This window comes from Pavona decussata, unplaced genomic scaffold (assembly GCF_977016875.1).
Source record: "Pavona decussata unplaced genomic scaffold, jaPavDecu1.1 SCAFFOLD_91, whole genome shotgun sequence".
Classification (NCBI taxonomy): Eukaryota; Metazoa; Cnidaria; class Anthozoa; order Scleractinia; family Agariciidae; genus Pavona; species Pavona decussata.
The window spans coordinates 793,773-814,800 of record NW_028145508.1 but is presented as its reverse complement, the minus strand read 5'-3'; the positions used below and the strand labels follow the sequence as shown (position 1 = coordinate 814,800).

The 21,028-nt window shown below is 41.2% G+C and overlaps 2 protein-coding genes and 1 long non-coding RNA gene across 3 annotated transcripts in view; 1 reads left to right on the top strand and 2 right to left on the bottom strand.

The window, feature by feature from the left end:
• LOC146474095 (uncharacterized) overlaps positions 1 to 293 on the top strand; it is a 30,074-nt gene extending 29,781 nt beyond the window's left edge. The window contains exon 8 of the mRNA XM_085117348.1: positions 7 to 293. Within this exon, the coding sequence (XP_084973474.1) occupies positions 7 to 174 (168 nt within the window). The 3' untranslated portion in view covers positions 175 to 293. The remainder of the gene's footprint in view (positions 1 to 6) is intronic.
• Positions 294 to 2,860: 2,567 nt separating this feature from the next.
• Positions 2,861 to 8,127, bottom strand: LOC146474094 (uncharacterized). Its single transcript, XM_085117350.1, has 2 exons — positions 4,738 to 8,127; positions 2,861 to 4,265 (listed from the first exon to the last, which is right to left on the bottom strand). Exons 1-2 carry the CDS (start codon positions 7,658 to 7,660, stop codon positions 3,961 to 3,963), a joined length of 3,228 nt encoding a protein of 1,075 aa, XP_084973476.1. The 5' UTR covers positions 7,661 to 8,127; the 3' UTR covers positions 2,861 to 3,960.
• Positions 2,861 to 21,028, bottom strand: part of LOC146474091 (uncharacterized) — a 61,215-nt gene continuing 43,047 nt past the window's right edge. Inside the window, exon 2 of the long non-coding RNA XR_014866221.1 lies at positions 2,861 to 3,192. This is a non-coding gene — a long non-coding RNA (uncharacterized LOC146474091). The remainder of the gene's footprint in view (positions 3,193 to 21,028) is intronic.

The following is a 21,028-nucleotide window of genomic DNA, read 5'->3' as shown; positions in this document are numbered from 1 at the left end:
TTGTAGGTTGTCAAAAGTATCACTGGCGCATGTTCTGAAACGATGACTCGCAAGGTGTGGGATGTCCATGCCTTTATTGGTCAGAGAGCACGTGTCAAACTGATTGACTTCACCTCCGGCGGATGGGGTCACATCAACTTTGATGACCTTAAAGGTGACATCAGCTGTGTGTGATCAAGCCTGAAGCTCATTTCATTCTTAGTAGCAGTAGTCGGGGTAACAAGAACTAAGAAAAAAGATAAGGGGTATACATTTCAAATACTGTTATTATAAATAGTATCTGGAAGCCTTAATTAGCCTTAAAACGTGAGAAATGAATAAATTAATTTTAAACATATTTTTGTAGCTTTATCACGACTTGGTGGGAGGATGAAAGCCCTGACGGGCCTTATTAGAGTGTAATTTTCAACCATAGTCGCCTTGGAACTTTTTTTTTTCTCACAAGGACTTGGAATGCTGCAGCAGTGCTTTGCGTGCACTTTGATGGTTCAAACTGGTTTGTGAAAACTGCCAACTTTTGTTGACTTCCAAGTCTTTTTTTCCACCCAAATCAAGGCAGTATCCACTAAACTTGTATTTACAAATGAGTACTTTTGTTTTTGTCCGTTTGGCCAGAAGTCATACAGGAAATTCACTCACTATATAAACTATACAGTCATCTCACAGAAATTAGGCCCCATTGCAAGGCGGCATTATAAGTTGGTCGGTCCTGGCCAAATTTCACTTGTTTGTTGGTAGCTTAACTGACTGTCCTTAAAAAAATGGACAGCTCTCTAAGGCAGATGCAAAGGGCTAATGCTGATGGAGTGCACTTTAAAGATACGTATGAGACATTGTTTTCTCTGCCATAGTGGTTTCGACTTTTTAACTCGAGAATTCCCCATCTTCAAATGAATTAAAAAGGTATGATGATTTGCCAGATTTCAACGAAATTCGGCCAAAATGGTCATCAGATATCAATGCATCAAAGTGTGTCGGGCTTTTACGAAATTCAAAAATATTTTTCCCGTGACGTGTTAACTTCTGACGCGACCATAAAGATTTTCCATTGTCAAACGTTAGGATGGGTTTTCACACAAACCAATAGAAATAAAGAGCCTGACACGTGTTGTTAGCCTCTTATCTCCTGATTGATATTGTGCAGTTTGTTTGATTGTGCGCCTTTACGTGAGAATGGGTAATTCAGTTAAGTACACGTCGCTAATATTAAGTTTGCAGGCCTCTGAGCGCTTATTTATCCAACAAAACAAAAAAAAAAAAACATTGATATTTTCGCAAACTTCAATTTATCAGCTTTACAGTGATATACAGTTTTCCGTGGATTTATCAAAAGCAGCGCGCGTACGCAAGATTTCCCTGAAGACACTCGTGAAACCTATCAGTAACCTTAACCGCTAGGTTGCTCGGGTGAGTAATTTGAACTTGAGTCAAGTTTCAAGTTTGGAGGAGTCTCAAGTTTATAGCCCCCTATTTGGGAAGGCGCCGTCTGAGAGGGGTACCTTTTCAACCCTCTGAATGCAAAAAAAAAAAAAAAAAAAAATTTGAAAAATTTAGTTAGGGTATTTAAAGGAGCATTGTTATTGAGATTTTGCTGTGTGTTAGTGAAAGCTGCTCAAAGATTAAAATAACAAAGAACCTCTTCTCTAACATAAAATTGCTCTAAGAGTACCACAAGGAAAATATGAAATGATTTCTCCAAGGAAGAATAAACTGTAATAATCTTTTAACAATTTCTCCAGGATTCACAGGAAAAACTTGAAACATTTGGCCCATGTTTTTCAAGTTGCAATCAATTTTTCTATCCCAGCCATCCCTAACCAAATATAATCAATACTACTTTCTGTGTACTAGTAGAGTTATTGTTAACAAAACTGAACGATTATTTTAACGTTTCCATGGATACAAATCTGTTTTTGGCTGTTGGAAGTGACACTGAAAGTAGGTGATGCTGCCCCTTTAAAAGGGAGGCAAAAATAGACTGGACCACAAGGGTAGCAATTAGCACGTATTAGAACAACCTCGTTACCAGCGTCTACCCCCCCCCCCCCCCCCCTAAAGGAAAGCGGGTAGAAGAGAGACCCTCAGCCTGGCAACGAGGTTGGTATTCGTAAAGGTAGCAAAAACTGAGCCGAAATTCCTGGTAGAAAGGCTACGCGAATCACCAACTATTAAGGTATATTCTTCTGTCTTTGATTTAGCTCTGAGGCATGAGAAGAGGGGAAGGGCTTTGTTTTATAAATTTCAAATGAAAGGGGCACCATTTCTGTCACAATTTCTATTTGAAAGGGGAAGGTGTTGAACCTCAAGGCGGTATGAAATTCTATCGGGTACCCCTCACCGGCATTTGCCGTCGCTTTTGAACTGCAAAATGCTTTGATTGGAGCCGGCACTACCGCACAGGGGTGCTTTTTTTAATGTCAGAAATGGGTACTTATCCCCGGGTTTGAAATACCGTAAAAGCTCTATTGCCATTTCTTATAAGACATACCCGCTTGAAGCCCACGATTTTTAATAAGCGCCCTCCCACTCTTCCACGTTAGAAAACATGAAAGAAATACTTCAAAACTCGGGCCAATGGTCAAACAAATCAGTTGTCTAAAGGAACACTTGGCCTTCAATGTGCAGAAGTATTATTGTGCTGAGCTAAAACATGATTTGAAATACGTCTCTCCTTTATTAAGCCTCGATAAATCGGACCACTATTTGTCTCATTTCAAATTCCGTGAGTACTGCCTTAGCAAGCCTCGAATCGCCAAATTAAACACGGGAAAATATAGGAAAACAATATTTCCAGTTTCTAAGTTTCGCCTCTAGTTGGCTGGTTCGATAAACCGCCCCAATGCAAAAATTACAAATACGCAGCACGTCACACAACTATTTATTTATAGAGGATGACGAGCCTGTGGTTTGAAAAAATATGTTTTACTGAAAGAGGCAAAGACCAAGTGAACTTGATCGAGTGACTTAACGTTTTAGTCTTACTAATAATAAGCAAATTTCTATAGAATCAAAGAGACTATCTGATTCCTTAATTTGCAGTATCAGTACAATTGTTTGTGGAGGGGGAGATTAAAGGATCGGAGCTCTCACCCTCAAAGGCAAACTAAGATTGTTGGCCCATACACCTTAGGGATGGCTTTAGGAGGGTGCCTACTTTTACTACTGTGCATACGTTCTGCGCATCTCGAGATCCTTGGGTTTGCTATGGGTGGTGCCTACTAATACAGGGATATTTCTGCGCGGTTTAAAACTATGCGGAGAAAGCACAATTCAGCAAGTGCTCTTGTGATCCAAAAAGAAAACTGGGGTTAACCATGCATTTTTCAGAGATACCTAAGCTTCAATTTGGAAAATAAGGCCATGTACTGCTTTATATTTTACGGCTTTTTAGAATAATTGTTAGTTAATTATCTCTAAAAAATGCCCTGCTACCCCCAATTTTCTTTCTGGATTCCAACAGCCCATACTAAGATCTGCTTTGCCCACATGGTCATAAACTGTGAAAAAATACTCCTGTATCAGTAGGCACCGTCCTTAACGAGAAGCGTCCTTGTGGAAGCTTACTTAGTCGTGCGGGAACTATTTTTTCGCAAGCAAATCTTTATTCTAAACAAGACAACTCCGTTTCTTCAGCTAAACAAATTTTGCCAAAAATGCGCTTTTCATTTTGTCCTAAAAGAACAAACCATGTTTCCGCTAAAACATTTTTTCTAGTTTGGTCGGGCCCTAACTCCTTTTGAATGTTACATCGAGAAATTCGTCCAGTTGTTTGTCCAATTTCTCCCGGTTTTTTTCGTTACATTTCCTGTCGTTTTTATTTGTGTGTGGCAAAGCTTGAGTGACGTCTCCTCGGATTCCCAGAGCCCCGAAGCATGTAGCCTGTTCCAGGCTCCTAGAGAGATGCGCGAAGGAGAGTGCGCATGCGTCCTCTCTGTTCATCGCTACTTGTGAATGGTGTAATTAGTATAACCCTTTGGTATTCTGCTTGATCTTTGCAGTTTTCGACACTCTGTATCCCCGTAGAAGTTCTTCGGTATCTTTTGACTCCACAGTGGGGAGGTATGTGTATTCGAAGTCCAACTGACGCGACTCTGTTGTCTCGTGAGTCCACTTGAACTGCGCAAGACAGAACAAAACGCAAACCACGAAAGCGCAGCATGCAACGCAACGAAACGTGGCCACCGCGCCAATATGGTGGATGAGAAACCCTCCTGCTATGGTGCCTGAACCTGTTCCCAGTCCCCAGTACACACCTTGAAGAATGCCTGCGGATGATTCAGTTAGAATATGCTTTGTCAATTACAGTCAATTTAATGTTACCAAGTTGATTGTGTACCTCAGGGTTAAACGTATTACAATGAAATTCACTTATTCGGAGATGAGATGAAATTTTAATTTTAATTTTCATTAATTCAGTTAATTTAATTTTAATTTGCTGTTAAAACAGCAAAACTTGAAGCTTTCGCTTCTACCAAGCAAATGATGTTCAGGGGCGGATCCAGAAAGAGGAGGCCGAAGAAACTGTGGCGAAAGCGCAAGAAAAAGAAGGTGAAACATGTTTGTGCGCACGTCAAAGCTGGCTTATGGTTTTGCTTCAAAATAGATGAGAAAGTGCCAATCACAGACCGAGGTGAAGCACAACCAAATAATTTTGACATATACTTATCAATTATACAACGCGCAGGATCTTTAGTTATTCCTTTCTTCTCCGTATACATGCAATTTGTCGTTGTTTACCTTGAATAGTTGTGACTGATTCAGAGGACGCTGCACCAGCCATATATGAGGTACACGCTGACCAAGACGCTGCATAGGTACATCCAACTAACATTTCTATCGGCAGAACCCACCAAGGATTCGTGAGTAGAGAATACAGTGTGAAGGCTATTCCGTATGATATCAATGCGCAGATCATGATTTTAATCTGTCCAAAAGCTTTGATAACGCTCCCAGCTACAAAAAATGTCAATAAATCGAAAGTGCTTCGACAGATCACTGCAACACCCATTAATGTTTTGGTCGCCCCCAGGTCCTCAAGAAACCAATTGAGGAAACTGTGGGACATCCCGTGACCAACTCCCATGAAGCAGGCCGCTACAAGGCAGGAGCCGTAGTGAATGTTGCACAGCGCTGAAAACACGCTTGCATGTTTCGTGTCAGTTTCTTTGTATTTGAACTTAAAAGTCGTTGATATGAACAATGTAGTCACCATTAGTAATGCGAACACGCAAAAACAGATCATGTAATCCGTATATTGATCACCACAGACCACGTGACGTGACCTCTCCAGGAGAACTCCGACGAAAAACGAAGATAACCCGAATCCGAGCGAGCCCCATAATCGCTGTTTTCCGTAGTATCGTCTCTCTTCGCCGAGGTGCTCAAGCAGCGATGCATCTGCTAGCGTCGTCGAAGGAGCCTCCAAAAACTCTCCTACAACAACTAGGACGAGGAGAATGGTGAATATTCTCTTTAGTTCAAATGAGTTTGTTTTTAACAGATTTGTCATCCATATATGTAGCGGTGAATCTGAATTTTCCACAGGATAAGCGTTTGTCGTTTGTGATTGCTGCAAGAAGTTGCTTTCAGATGTCTCTTCATTGCCTGCTTTAACATGAACGCTACTTGTTTGGAATGTCCCAGATAAATCTTCAAGTGTTTGAATTAAACTTTCGTTACTCGGCGCCTTAGCTTTACTCGCCTGCTCGTAACCTTGCAGGCCACTCTTTGGGATTTGTACAGGAAACACACCGTCAGCTGTTTTGAGCAAGCGCTCGTCTTCCTCCATCTTTGCTTGTGTGTCATTTTCTTCATTTGAAGCTTCGTCAAATGCCTTGTTTACATATCCAGTTTTATTTTCTACAGAAGAACCGCCAAGTAAAATACTTCCAGAGCCACCGGATGAGTCTTCAAGTAGAAAAACGTCGTTTGGTGTTGAACCATTTAAAGTGCTTGCACGATTAAATTTGCTTTCGTTGAACACTGGAATGTCCGACTCAAGTTTTGTGCGGTCATTATGCGTTGCAAATTGTGTCTTCAATTTATTTAATTCCTTTAAATGACTGAGTTTGTCGCTCTCCTTTGAGGAGTTTTTGCTTTTACCGTGGACATGAATTTGAAGAATTGATCCATGCGCGACAGAATGATTGGAGGAAACTGGATTCTCAATCGAGGCCGTATCGCTTAAATTATTCTTTTCTAGTGGGCCGTCCTTGGTTTCGGGTTTTTGAGAATTATTAAATCCTACGATCTTCGATAGCTTTTCTTCTAGTTGTAGCAAATTGTCTTTATAATTGTTGACGTTATCAATGGGGTGGTTGTTTATGCGTGTGAATATATCAGAAATATTCTGATCTACTTGTTTGGTAATCGGTTGTTTCGAGGGTAAAACAGTTTTATGGGAAACAAACTTTGTCAAATTTTCTGGAGCAAGTGGCCTCTTAAAATTCCTACCATCATCGTTTACGGAGTTCGCTGTATTTTTGCCCAGACTGTGCGGAATTATAATTCTTGAAAACTCGATAACAACCGGTGGTGAGTCTTTATTATCTCTTCTCTTGTCAATGGACGAAGTGTCATTCTTTTTCGTGTTTTTGGCGGGTGGCACAAAATTAGACGTGACGTTTTCTCCAGCGATTTTATACATTTTAGCAGTAGGTTTTCCACCAAATTTTCTGGAACTCAATTTACGCTGCCGATGAGTTTTAGAAGTAAGATTTTCCGAGATATGTTTCCGCCTGTAATTTTCTTTTGGCGATTTGGAGACTGTGTAAAAACGGGAAAGGTGTTTTGATTTAATTTGCTCGCTCGATGGTGCGACGTCTTGGCTGGTGGCCGTTTGTAATGCATTATTTGTCTTTGGACCTCGCTTGTTATAAAAACGATCCCACTGGGTGTTGTTTTTAGACACAAAAGTCTCATTAGCTTTGCGATTCGAGCTAAACGATTTTAGAGAAGAGCTGTCACCCATTTGAGATGGAATGTCTTGGTGCTGTTTACCTTGTCCTCTCGGCGAAGTTGAATGAAAACTGGCGTTTCTCGGAATAAAAGTTCTTCCATCATGAGACAGAATTTCAGTTATACCAGCTAGCTGTAGCTGCTGTTTACGATCTAAAGTCTTCGAAGCTATCACTGGAAGGGTGATGCTTGAACTTGTGTCGTTATAGCGTTTTTTACTATGTCCACTGATATGAATGGGCACAACGTCCAAGTCGGGTCGTAAGGATCTTTCGTCTCCAACTTTCACATGAACTTTAGCTTGGTGCCACAGTGAGCGCCTAAAAAATCCAGTTTTTACTTTTGTATAGTTCACAACATGTTGATGAGTGTCATTTCCCTGGCGAATTTCGCAGAGTTCGTTGGTAGGCTCCACAAACGCTAGGGCCATCGTCATGATGAGCCAAGAGAGCACGGACATTACCAGGACGGACTTTCGCTTCCGGTACTTGTCCGCCATGATGGCCCAAAACGGCGCGCTGGCCAATTGAACAATCGGACGTAAACCGAGCAACAAGCCAACCTGACTTGCGGGCAGCCCTATCTGACGAAAATACACCGGAAGATAAGGAAATATGGAGCCAAATCCACTGAGGAAAAAGAAGTAGAAAGCTTTGTAGACTAACAAGTCGCGATTAATTCGAAACCACGGTCGGTCGGACATGGCGATATTAAGACCTTCCTTCGGATGATTTTGCTGTTACTCCTTTAGGTTAGCTATCACTTGATTCGTCTTTGGAAGCCAAACTGTACCATTCAGGTTAGCAGTAATACGTGAGTTCATTTCCCTTTTCTCGGTCAAATCCCTCGCGACTCGATCTGTTGACGCTGTCATTAAATTTCTTCACATCACTGTTGAGCTATGTTAATTGACGGCGGCCAGGTGGTTGCTGAATTATTTAAAGATGTGTTAAATCAAGCAGAAATATTTCCAGTGATTTTTTGACCTCAGAGTTCATTTTCGCGGTATTTAGAAAAGAGAAAATAATACTGAAAGATGTACCTTTGCGCAGTTGAAAATACACATTAACCATTTTCCTTAATCCCCCATTCTTCGCGGTTTGTTTCCAACGAAGAACACAGTTTTAGTTTAAAATATTGTCGGTTTTGTATGTGCTTTCATCTGCAAACATGTTTGATTTGCCACATACTGCACTAGCTATTTTAGACCATTCAACCGTCACTATCCAATGAATTTTAAACGTCATCAACCGTCAAATCCATCCATGTATTAAGCAACCTCGTTTCCAGGAAAAAGCCTTGGGAACGAGGCTGTGAATAGAGACCCTTTTCGTGCTAAACCAGGCATAAATTCTGATTCTTTCAGCAAAAGGGAAACGGAAATAAGGAATGCAAAGAGTGAAAGGGTTACGCCCAGTCTACCCAACTTTCAGGTTATCGTAACATCTAAAGCAGTTGCCCCCCACTCCCCCCCCCTCCTTCATTTTACAAGCCAATCTCGTTCCCAGGTTTTCCGCGATGGATGAAAAACTGACATGACTTTGCATGGGAATGAGGCGCTGTTTTAAGCGTCTCAGTCGTGTCCAGCTGCGGTCGGCCGCAGTTTTATTTGGTTGATCAAGAGCCCATTGACTTTTTAGTAGTTTTTCCTTTTTTTGTTTATGATAAACAAATACTACCTATATTTTATTATAAATGCAATTCTAACACAATCCTGAAGCGGGCTAGAACACCCAGCATGTACACTCTGCTGAAACGGAGACGCCTGCGCTGGCTTGGTCAGTTGTGAGAATGGACGATGGCAGGATCCCAAAAGGTCTCTTCTACGGAGAACTAATGCAGGGAAAGCGCCCCACAGGCAGACCACAGCTGCGCTACAAAGATGTCTGCAAAAGGGATCTGAAGGCCTTGGAAATTGACCTCAACGAATGAAAAAGCTTGGCCTCTGATCGCTCGGCTTGGAGGCAGGCTGTGCACCAAGGCCTTTCCCAGTTTGAGGAGACACTTGCCCTACAGACTGAGGCAAAGAGGGAAAGAGGGAAGGTCCGAAGTCAAGGAAACAGACCAGTGACAGACATCATCTGCTCCCAATGTGGGAGAGACTGCCACTCTCGAATCGGCCTCTCCAGCCACAACAGACGCTGTTCCAGAGCCACCATTCAGGGTGCGAGACTATAGTCTTCCGAGACTGAGGGGGTGCCAATCAATTCTAATTTCACGAGCCGCATACCCCATCGGAGAATCGAAATTGTTCGATAATATAAGATTCGTATTTAGCCTGTTTTATCTTTCATTTTTGCCGTTATTAAAAGCTTTAGCCTGCAGAACAGGCCTTAACTTTTTTTTTTTTTTTTTTTTTTTTTGCGTTTTTCAGGCGAGCAGAGGAGTTGCGCGTGACTCGCGCTTGTCTCCGCTCGCCTGAAAAACACAAAAAATAACGCCTGTTTTGTAGGCTACCTGCTTTCTCGCGCCATTTTGTTTGTGATCTCGTGTCAGGGTCTTTGCGAATTGTCACGTGACTACCACAGATCATGGGGAGATGGGGGCGATCAGGGGCAGGGCTAATTGTGGAGAAGCTAGGGCTGAAATCAATGATTCTGAAAAATATAAATTTAGGTTTTATAAAACTACGGAAGCAAGGATCGTAACCTTAGCTAAGAGGCAAAAGTACAATCTTCTGCAATGGGTAACTGTGTAATTAAGGACCAAAGATCCGTACCGGATCGTGATAGTGTACGCAAAGTTAGAGAGGTATACCTCTCTAACTTTGCGTACCTTTTGTTATTCTCACTCGGATCACAAGCCTTATGATTCTCCCAAATTGCTTTCGTGTAAAGAAAGATGAAATATACACAAATGCCGGTGCGGGGTACCCGATAGAGTTTCATACCGCCCTCAGGTTCAACACCTTCCCCTTTCAAATAGAAATTGTTAGTGAAATGGTGCCTCTTTCACTTAAAATGTATAAAACAAAAAAACCTACCCCTTTCTCATGCCTCAGAGCTAAATCAAAGACAGAAGAATATCCCCTATGTAGTTGGTGTTACGCGTGGTCTTTCTGCCAGGGATTTCGGGTCAGTTTTTGCTCTGTACGAAATAAGATGGCGGATGTTCATTTTACCACAATACCTTGCGAACCTAACAAAGCCAATAGGCAAAAAAGCCATATGTTATTTTTTTTGCGAAATTTGTCCCTGTAGTACAACATTGTGTATGCTAGGTTTGAAGTTTTTAAAACTTTTCTGTGCGATGTTAGGGTTTTCATACGTAAGAAATTATGGGTAAATGAATCAGTTGCCATCTTTTATGGTATGGTGGATTGCTACCCTTGTGGTCCAGTCTATTTTTGCCATCCTTTTATCAGGAATCTCGGCTAAGTTTTTGCTACCTTTTCGAATACTCCAGCCTCGTTGCCAGGGTCTCTCTTTTCCTCACTTTCGGAGGGGGGTGGGGGGGGGGGGGGGAGAAGAAAGACGCTGGCAACGAGGTTGTTCTAATACGTGCTAATTGCTACCCTTATGGTCCACAGTCTATTTTTGCCTCCCTTTTAAAGGGGCAGCGTCACCTACTTTCAGTGTCACTTCCAAAAACATATTTGTATCCATAGGAAACGTTAAAATAATCTTTCAGTTTTGTTAACAATAACTCTACTAGCACACAGAAACTAGTATTGATTATCTTTGGCTAGGAAAGGAAAAATTTGATTGCTACTTGAAAAAAATTGGCCAAATTTTTCAAGTTTTTCCAGTGTATCCTGGATAAATTGCTAAAATATGACTACAGTTTATTCTTTCTTGGAGAAATCATTTCATATCGTCGTGGTGCTCTTAGAGCAATTCCATGTTAGAGAAGAGGTTCTTTGTTATTTTAATCTTTGAGCAGCTTTCACTAACACACAGCAAAATCTCCACAACAGTTCCCCTTTATAAAAAAAAACCACCCAAACTGAAAATTTTAAATTTTGCTATCCTCTTTTGCATTCAGAGGGTTAAAAAGGTACCCCTCTTAGACGGAGCCTCCTAATATAGGTGACTCAAATTAAGATTACTCACCCCAGCAACCTAGCGGTTAACCAAAGCAAAAGTGAACCCACCATGGCAAAGAAAATAATGTCAGATACATATCTCGTAAGTGCACTTCATCAGAAATAGTCCTTTAAGCTGCCCACCTTTATAAGGAAAGTCAAATAAGCTACCAGCAAACAATTGAAATTTGGCTGGGATCAACCACCTTATAATGCCGGCCTCATGCAATGGGGCCTAATTTGAGTGAGTTGACTGTATAGTTTATGTAGCGAGTGAATTCCCTATGTGAACCATGGGCAAACACACACATTTAAGCGCTTGTTTGGAATACAAGTTTAGTGAATACTGCCTTGATTTGGGCAGAAGAAAGGACTCGGAAGTCGACAAAAGTTGGCAGTTTTCACAAACCTGTTTGAACTGTCAAAGTGCAGAGTGTTGTCCAATACACACAAACGGATTCCAATGGAATGGATTGGCTTTCCATTGGTACACCATTTGTGAATTGTATCTCATTAAGGAGACTCAGGCTATTCTCGGTACCGTTCTTGTTGAGTACAGCTAGATTCTGTTCGTCCATTGGTACCATTGGTACGATTGGTACCAATAGAATGACTTGGCATTCCATTGGTACACCATTGGTGAATTGCATCTCATTAAGGGGACTTAGGCTATTTTCGCTATGGTTTGGTTTGAGTACAGCTGGATTCCGTTCGTCCATTGGTACCAATGGTACGATTGGTACCAATAGAATGAATTGGCATTCCATTGGTACTCCATTGGTGAATTGCATATCATTAGGGGGGCTTTTGCTAATTTCGCTATGGTTCTGTTTAAGTACAGTTGGATTCCGCTCGTCCATTGGTACCAATGGTACGATTGGTACCAATAGAACGACTTCGCATTCCATTGGTACACCATTGGTGAATTGCATATCATTAGGGGGACTTAGGCTATTTTCGCTATGGTTTGGTTTGAGTACAGCTGGATTCCGTTCGTCCATTGGTACCAATGGTACGATTGGTACCAATAGAATGACTTGGCATTCCATTGGTACTCCATTGGTGAATTGCATACCATTAGGGGGGCTTTTGCTAATTTCGCTATGGTTCTGTTTAAGTACAGCTGGATTCCGCTCGTCCATTGGTACCAATGGTACGATTGGTACCAATAGAACGACTTCGCATTCCATTGGTACACCATTGGTGAATTGCATATCATTAGGGGGACTTAGGCTATTTTCGCTATGGTTCTGTTTGAGTACAGCTGGATTCCGCTCGTCCATTGGTACCAATGGTACGATTGGTACCAATAGAACGACTTGGCATTTCATTGGTACACTATTGGTGAATTGCATCTCATTAAGGGGACTTAGACTATTTTCGCTATTGTTCGGTTTAAGTACAGGGGGATTCCGTTGGTCCATTGGTACCAAAAGAAAGACTTGGCATTTCATTGGTACACTATTGGTGAATTGCATCTCATTAAGGGGACTTAGACTATTTTCGCTATTGTTCGGTTTAAGTACAGGGGGATTCCGTTGGTCCATTGGTACCAATAGAGTGACTTGGCATTCCATTGGTACTCCATTGGTGAATTGCATCTCATTAAGGTATGGTTCGGTTTAAGTACAGGGGGATTCCGTTCGTCCATTGGTACCAATGGTACGATTGGTACCAATAGAATGACTTGGCATTCCACTGGTGCACCATTGGTGAATTGCATCTCATTAAGGGGACTTAGGCTATTTTCGCTACGGTTTGGAGTTTGGTTTGAGTACAGCTGGATTCCGTTCGCCATTGGTACCAATGGTACGATTGGTACCAATAAAACGACTTGGCATTCCATTGGTGCACCATTGGTAAATTGCATCTCATTAAGGGGACTTAGACTATTTTCGCTATTGTTCGGTTTAAGTACAGCTGGATTCTGCTCGTCCATTGGTACCAATGGTACGATTGGTACCAATAGAAGGACTTGGCATTCCATTGGTACACCATTGGTAAATTGCATCTCATTAAGGGGACTTAGACTATTTTCGCTACGGTTCGGTTTGAGTACAGGGGGATTCCGTTGGTCCATTGGTACCAATGGTACGATCGGTACCAATAGAATGACTTGGCATTCCATTGGTACACCATTGGTGAATTGCATATCATTATGGGGACTTAGGCTATTTTCAATGTGGTTCTGTTTGAGTACAGCTGGATTCCGCTCGTCCATTGGTACCAATGGTACGATTGGTACCAATAGAGTGACTTGGCATTCCATTGGTACACCATTGGTGAATTGCATATTATCAAGAGGACTTAGGCTATTTTCGGTATGGTTCTGTTTGAGTAAAGCTGGATTCTGCTCGTCCATTGGTACCAATGGTACGATTGGTACCAATAGAACGACTTCGCATTCCATTGGTACTCCATTGGTGAATTGCATATCATTAAGGGGACTTAGGCTTTTTTCGTAATGGTTCTGTTTGAGTACAGCTGGATTCCGCTCGTCCATTGGTACCAATGGTACGATTAGTACCAATAGAGTGACTTGGCATTCCATTGGTACTCCATTGGTGAATTGCATCTCATTAAGGTATGTTTCTGTTTGAGTACAGTTGGATTCCGTTCGTCCATTGGTACCAATGGTACGATTCGTACCAATAGAATGACTTGGCATTCCATTGGTACATTATTGTCGAATTGCATCTCATTAAGGTATGGTTCTGTTTGAGTACAGTTGGATTCTGTTCGTCCATTGGTACCAATGGTACGATTGGTACCAATAGAATGACTTGGCATTCCATTGGTATGCCATTGGTGAATTGCATATCATTAAGGAGACTTAGGCTATTTTCGTTATGGTCCTGTTTGAGTAAAGCTGGATTCCGGTCGTCCATTGGTACCGATGGTACGATTGGTACCAATAGAATGACTTGGCATTCCATTGGTACTCCATTGGTGAATTGCATCTCATTAAGGTATGGTTCTGTTTGAGTACAGTTGGATTCCGTTCGTCCATTGGTACCAATGGTACGATTGGTACCAATAGAATGACTTGGCATTCCATTGGTACACCATTGGGGGATTGCATATAATTAAGGGGACTTAGGCTATTTTCGGTATGGTTCTGTTTGAGTACAGTTGGATTCCGTTCGTCCATTGGTACCAATGGTACGATAGGTACCAATAGAATGACTTGGCATTCCATTGGTACACCATTGGTGAATTACATCTCATTAAGGTATGGTTCTGTTTGAGTACAGCTGGATTCTGTTCGTCCATTGGTACCAATGGTACGATTGGTACCAATAGAATGACTTTGCATTCCATTGGTACGCCATTGGTGAATTGCATATCATTAAGGGGACTTAGGCTATTTTCAATATGGTTCTGTTTGAGTACAGCTGGATTCCGCTCGTCCATTGGTACCAATGGTACGATTGGTACCAATAGAGTGACTTGGCATTCCATTGGTACTCCATTGGTGAATTGCATCTCATTAAGGTATGGTTCTGTTTTGAGTACAGTTGGATTCCGTTCGTCCATTGGTACCAATGGTACGATTGGTACCAATAGAATGACTTGGCATTCCATTGGTACACCATTGGTGAATTACATCTCATTAAGGTATGGTTCTGTTTGAGTACAGCTGGATTCTGTTCGTCCATTGGTACCAATGGTACGATTGGTACCAATAGAATGACTTTGCATTCCATTGGTACGCCATTGGTGAATTGCATATCATTAAGGGGACTTAAGGGGACTTAGGCTTTTTTCGTTATGGTTCTGTTTGAGTACAGCTGGATTCCGCTCGTCCATTGGTACCAATGGTACGATTAGTACCGATAGAGTGACTTGGCATTCCATTGGTACTCCATTGGTGAATTGCATCTCATTAAGGTATGTTTCTGTTTGAGTACAGTTGGATTCCGTTCATCCATTGGTAGCAATGGTACGATTCGTACCAATAGAATGACTTGGCATTCCATTGGTACACGATTGGTGAATTGCATCTCATTAAGGTATGGTTCTGTTTGAGTACAGTTGGATTCTGTTCGTCCATTGGTACCAATGGTACGATTGGTACCAATAGAATGACTTGGCATCCCATTGGTATGCCATTGGTGAATTGCATATCATTAAGGAGACTTAGGCTATTTTCGTTATGGTTCTGTTTGAGTACAGCTGGATTCCGGTCGTCCATTGGTACCAATGGTACGATTGGTACCAATAGAATGACTTGGCATTCCATTGGTACTCCATTGGTGAATTGCATCTCATTAAGGTATGGTTCTGTTTGAGTACAGTTGGATTCCGTTCGTCCATTGGTACCAATGGTACGATTGGTACCAATAGAATGACTTGGCATTCCATTGGTACACCATTGGGGGATTGCATATAATTAAGGGGACTTAGGCTATTTTCGGTATGGTTCTGTTTGAGTACAGTTGGATTCCGTTCGTCCATTGGTACCAATGGTACGATAGGTACCAATAGAATGACTTGGCATTCCATTGGTACACCATTGGTGAATTACATCTCATTAAGGTATGGTTCTGTTTGAGTACAGCTGGATTCTGTTCGTCCATTGGTACCAATGGTACGATTGGTACCAATAGAATGACTTTGCATTCCATTGGTACGCCATTGGTGAATTGCATATCATTAAGGGGACTTAGGCTATTTTCAATATGGTTCTGTTTGAGTACAGCTGGATTCCGCTCGTCCATTGGTACCAATGGTACGATTGGTACCAATAGAGTGACTTGGCATTCCATTGGTACTCCATTGGTGAATTGCATCTCATTAAGGTATGGTTCTGTTTTGAGTACAGTTGGATTCCGTTCGTCCATTGGTACCAATGGTACGATTGGTACCAATAGAATGACTTGGCATTCCATTGGTACACCATTGGTGAATTACATCTCATTAAGGTATGGTTCTGTTTGAGTACAGCTGGATTCTGTTCGTCCATTGGTACCAATGGTACGATTGGTACCAATAGAATGACTTTGCATTCCATTGGTACGCCATTGGTGAATTGCATATCATTAAGGGGACTTAAGGGGACTTAGGCTTTTTTCGTTATGGTTCTGTTTGAGTACAGCTGGATTCCGCTCGTCCATTGGTACCAATGGTACGATTAGTACCGATAGAGTGACTTGGCATTCCATTGGTACTCCATTGGTGAATTGCATCTCATTAAGGTATGTTTCTGTTTGAGTACAGTTGGATTCCGTTCATCCATTGGTAGCAATGGTACGATTCGTACCAATAGAATGACTTGGCATTCCATTGGTACACGATTGGTGAATTGCATCTCATTAAGGTATGGTTCTGTTTGAGTACAGTTGGATTCTGTTCGTCCATTGGTACCAATGGTACGATTGGAACCAATAGAATGACTTGGCATCCCATTGGTATGCCATTGGTGAATTGCATATCATTAAGGAGACTTAGGCTATTTTCGTTATGGTTCTGTTTGAGTACAGCTGGATTCCGGTCGTCCATTGGTACCAATGGTACGATTGGTACCAATAGAATGACTTGGCATTCCATTGGTACTCCATTGGTGAATTGCATCTCATTAAGGTATGGTTCTGTTTGAGTACAGTTGGATTCCGTTCGTCCATTGGTACCAATGGTACGATTGGTACCAATAGAATGACTTGGCATTCCATTGGTACACCATTGGGGGATTGCATATAATTAAGGGGACTTAGGCTATTTTCGGTATGGTTCTGTTTGAGTACAGTTGGATTCCGTTCGTCCATTGGTACCAATGGTACGATAGGTACCAATAGAATGACTTGGCATTCCATTGGTACACCATTGGTGAATTACATCTCATTAAGGTATGGTTCTGTTTGAGTACAGCTGGATTCTGTTCGTCCATTGGTACCAATGGTACGATTGGTACCAATAGAATGACTTTGCATTCCATTGGTACGCCATTGGTGAATTGCATATCATTAAGGGGACTTAGGCTATTTTCAATATGGTTCTGTTTGAGTACAGCTGGATTCCGCTCGTCCATTGGTACCAATGGTACGATTGGTACCAATAGAGTGACTTGGCATTCCATTGGTACTCCATTGGTGAATTGCATCTCATTAAGGTATGGTTCTGTTTTGAGTACAGTTGGATTCCGTTCGTCCATTGGTACCAATGGTACGATTGGTACCAATAGAATGACTTGGCATTCCATTGGTATACTATTGGTGAATTGCATATTATTAAGGGGACTTAGGCTATTTTCGGTATGGTTCTGTTTGAGTACAGCTGGATTCCGCTCGTTCATTGGTACCAATGGTCAATTGGTACGAATAGAGTGACTTGGCATTCCATTGGTATACCATTGGTGAATTGCATATCATCAAGAGGACTTAAGCTATTTTCGGTATGATTCTGTCTGAGTACAGAATACCGCGACTTGTTTTCAGTGAGATCCAGAGAAAGGCTGAAGTCACGTGTTCCTGAAACTACGTCACAGCTCTTGCTAAACCGAGAGGAGACTAATGCGAATGGTGGGCCAAAATGGCGGCAAATTTGAACGTCTTATAAAATTCATAAAAAATTCGCGTTTTATGCAAATCGAAAAATTTTTTCACTGAAGTTCTTAGGGTGATGTTTAGATTCAGGTAAGAAAATAAAAAAAATTCCGATATGGGCACTTTAATCAAAGACCAGCAGCTAAAACAAATTCGTCTGTAACAACAATGTTTTTTTTTTGTCAACATTACCTTTTGTTTTTGAATACTTTAAATTTGATTTACCTTTGCTCAAGTGAAAGTTCAAATAATCATTTAACTTATTGAAAAATGAAAGCATATTGACTGTAAGGTACCCAAGGTTATTCCCCTGAAATTGTGACTGCTCAAGGCTCTTGAAGTTGTGATTCATTTCCTATATATTATATTTCTATGTCTAACAGTTGCTTGGAAATGCCAATTACCATACCATTTTTGTATACTGTGTATATATCTTAGTTAAATTTATCCATGAGATCCTGTGCCACATAATATTATATTCAGGAGAAACTGAGCCTATTAATCTCATTAATCGTGTTTGAGGTATTGGAGCCCTAAAATTTCTGAATTGACGACAGCAAGTGACAGTGTAAATTTATAAAGAGCATCAGATCCCCACGTGCTTAAGCCTGTTATTGAAATGGTCCCGAGCGCCGGCCAAATAAGCGTTCATTTCAACAGTCACTCTTTGGGTAAGTTAGATTATGGATTTGTTCAACTGTGATTACTTTACTTGGTGCACTTTAATAAATGCAACGAACATACATGTTTACTCACCGTGAGAGCTTTGAGCTTATTTCAGCTCATATATCGATGGCTTTCCACAACATGTTAAAAAAAATTCACCTCAATGTCACCTTGTTATGATTTACCAGATTCATACATGTACTCTTACAAAGGATTTATATTTGTCTTGGTTTAAAACTCTCAAGTTTCGAATAAAAAAAAACGAAATGTGTTGGGTCCGTAGCGTCCTCCGTTTCCCCCGCCATCTTAAATATGCGCCGTACCATGTGCGCAATGCAAAAGCGACTTCCACCATTTTGAAAATTAAATAGACAATACATATATAAGCAGCAGGAATTTCGGGATTTTAAATGACAGTCAGGCACATGAAAATTGATGACCGGATCGGGTGCAGGCATAAACGACAGATTTTACGGAATAGTATTTAATACTTTTGATAGTATTGTCGAAAGCAAATTAAAATAAAACTGACATTTGAATTTCTTTTTAGCCAACTTATCCCCTTTAAATTTTTAGAACATTTTTGCGCTCTTGCTAATGCTTGTGTCGGCGTAAAGGTGGATTTCCACCATCATGTAAATTAACGTGCGTGCAGACGTGAATTAGCTAGCTTTTCGTAATTAATAGAATAAGAATTGGTGTATGAGCCGCGTGCGTTAACGTAAAAACTTGAATGCTGTTCAAATTTTTACGTTTACGCACGCGACTCATACATTCGGTTCTTGTTCTATTTTAATACGTATGAATGCCAGAGACATTCACATCTGCACGTACGTAAAATTAACGCGACAGTGGAAATCCACCTTACGTTTTCACTTGCCTGGGACCTTGATGTTTGCGTTTGTGTAACAAGCAGAAACCAGACTTAAAAGTAAAAAGAACAACTGATGGGAGATACTACGAGTCGGATCAGAACGGGTTTGCAATCTGCGAGCCAGCGAGCCATGCGAGGCAGACGTGCGAGGCACTCAGGTTAGCCTAAAAAACAATCCGGTTTGCCTAAATAACACTCAGGTTGGCTTTAAGTAGCTCGCCGGTTAGCTTAATGGTTAGCATTTATGTTGGGGGTTGTTCGTGCCTCGCATGGCTCGCACGTTTGGCTCGCATGCCTCGCACGACTCTCGCACGTTTGGCTCGCTGGCTCGCACATTGGCCACACTCGATCAGACAAATAATTTCACGCAGCATTGACAAATTTTTCCCCATTATCTTTCTGAGTTAAGTTATTTCAAATAAAGAAGAGCCGTTTTCATAGTGAAATGCCTCTATTGTGATAAGTATGAAGTGTGATTTTTTTCTCGTTCTTAAGGTGAGTTCGCGTGAAAAATTACCTTAGCTGTTATTTCGTTTCTCATGGCGAAACGACCGGTAGCTTTAGAACAACGTTTTGATGATTAAGGGCAATTAATTTTAAAAAGAGGGGCATTTGGCAAAACGGCATCGTTTCCAAAAAAAATATACCATGCAAATACTTACTTCACGCAGTTTCTCTGGCAGAAGCGTCCAGTCAAGGTCATTTTCATAACACTTTTCCAAGTCTAAATCAAGTCGTTGCAAGCGACTGGCCATTTCTCCATACAGTTGTAACAAAACTCCGATGGCAATCCCGACAACGCGTGCAAACTGAACAGTCCGTTTAGAAAGCGCCGACTATTATCAAAAATGTCTATACATGGACCAATTAGAAAGTGAGATGTGAACACATATTGTCTTTTCGAATGCAGCCTTTGTGATCATTCTTGACCGAAAATGATTGCAACTATAACAAATAACAATCATGATTGATCACTACAAATCTATTAAAACTAACATTGCCTAAAGTGGCGGAATGCAGTGTTCATTAAGTGTATTGCGTGAAATATACCTAACGGTATTATTTATTTTAATACAGTATAATAAGACAGATTGCCAAATTTCAACACAAGATGATAAACATTCAACGTTGCTCACACGCCGATTCAATCCTCTCTGGACCACAAAAGGCATACAAGGCAGTATCCAATAAAAAGGTGTGACAAAATTAAACTCACACGCCAGTTCAATGCTCCTTCAGTATCCATAGAGAGGTATAAGCCAACATCCAATAAAAAGGTGAGAACATTAAGTCATTTATAATTTCAATGTCAAACTTTAGAATAAAGATACCGAAAAAGTGCAAATCTGCATAAGACATTTACCTTATAACGCCGTGGTGCCTTTCTTGAAGTAGCCACTCATCAGTTTAACGAATTGAACGAAGACCGTCACTCCAGAGCGATGGCTACACTACGTGAATACCGCGAGACGGTCAGACACCTTTCGAAAAGTGAAATTTCCGAGGAAAGAGCGGACCTCTTCAAGACAATCAACGGAGACGCTTTCTTTCCCATTAAATGCTGGCCAAAAGACCTACGAATGGCTTTTTGGCGGAAGCCTATCGGAGATCGCGATACCTTCAAGATGATGCTATTCTGTTTAGGCAACGGCTGTTCCCCAATCTTGATTTCAAGGTGGATCCTGCTGTCACAAACTTGGGAGCCAGAGAAAGCGGAAAAGAGTGCTAGACAGATAGACTTCATCTTAAACAATGCAGATGGAAAAAGAAACACGTGGTTTTACTACGACCTTGATTACAAGAAACTGTTGTTTCTCAACGGGCTGCCAAAACAGTAAAGCCAGCACCTGCACTCAAGATGATGCATAAAGAAAAGAAGAAAACATAAAAAAAATAAAAAAAAATAAAAAAACCCTGCGCTGCAGAAAAAAAAACGGCTCCTTTAAAGCCACCAAATGTATAAAA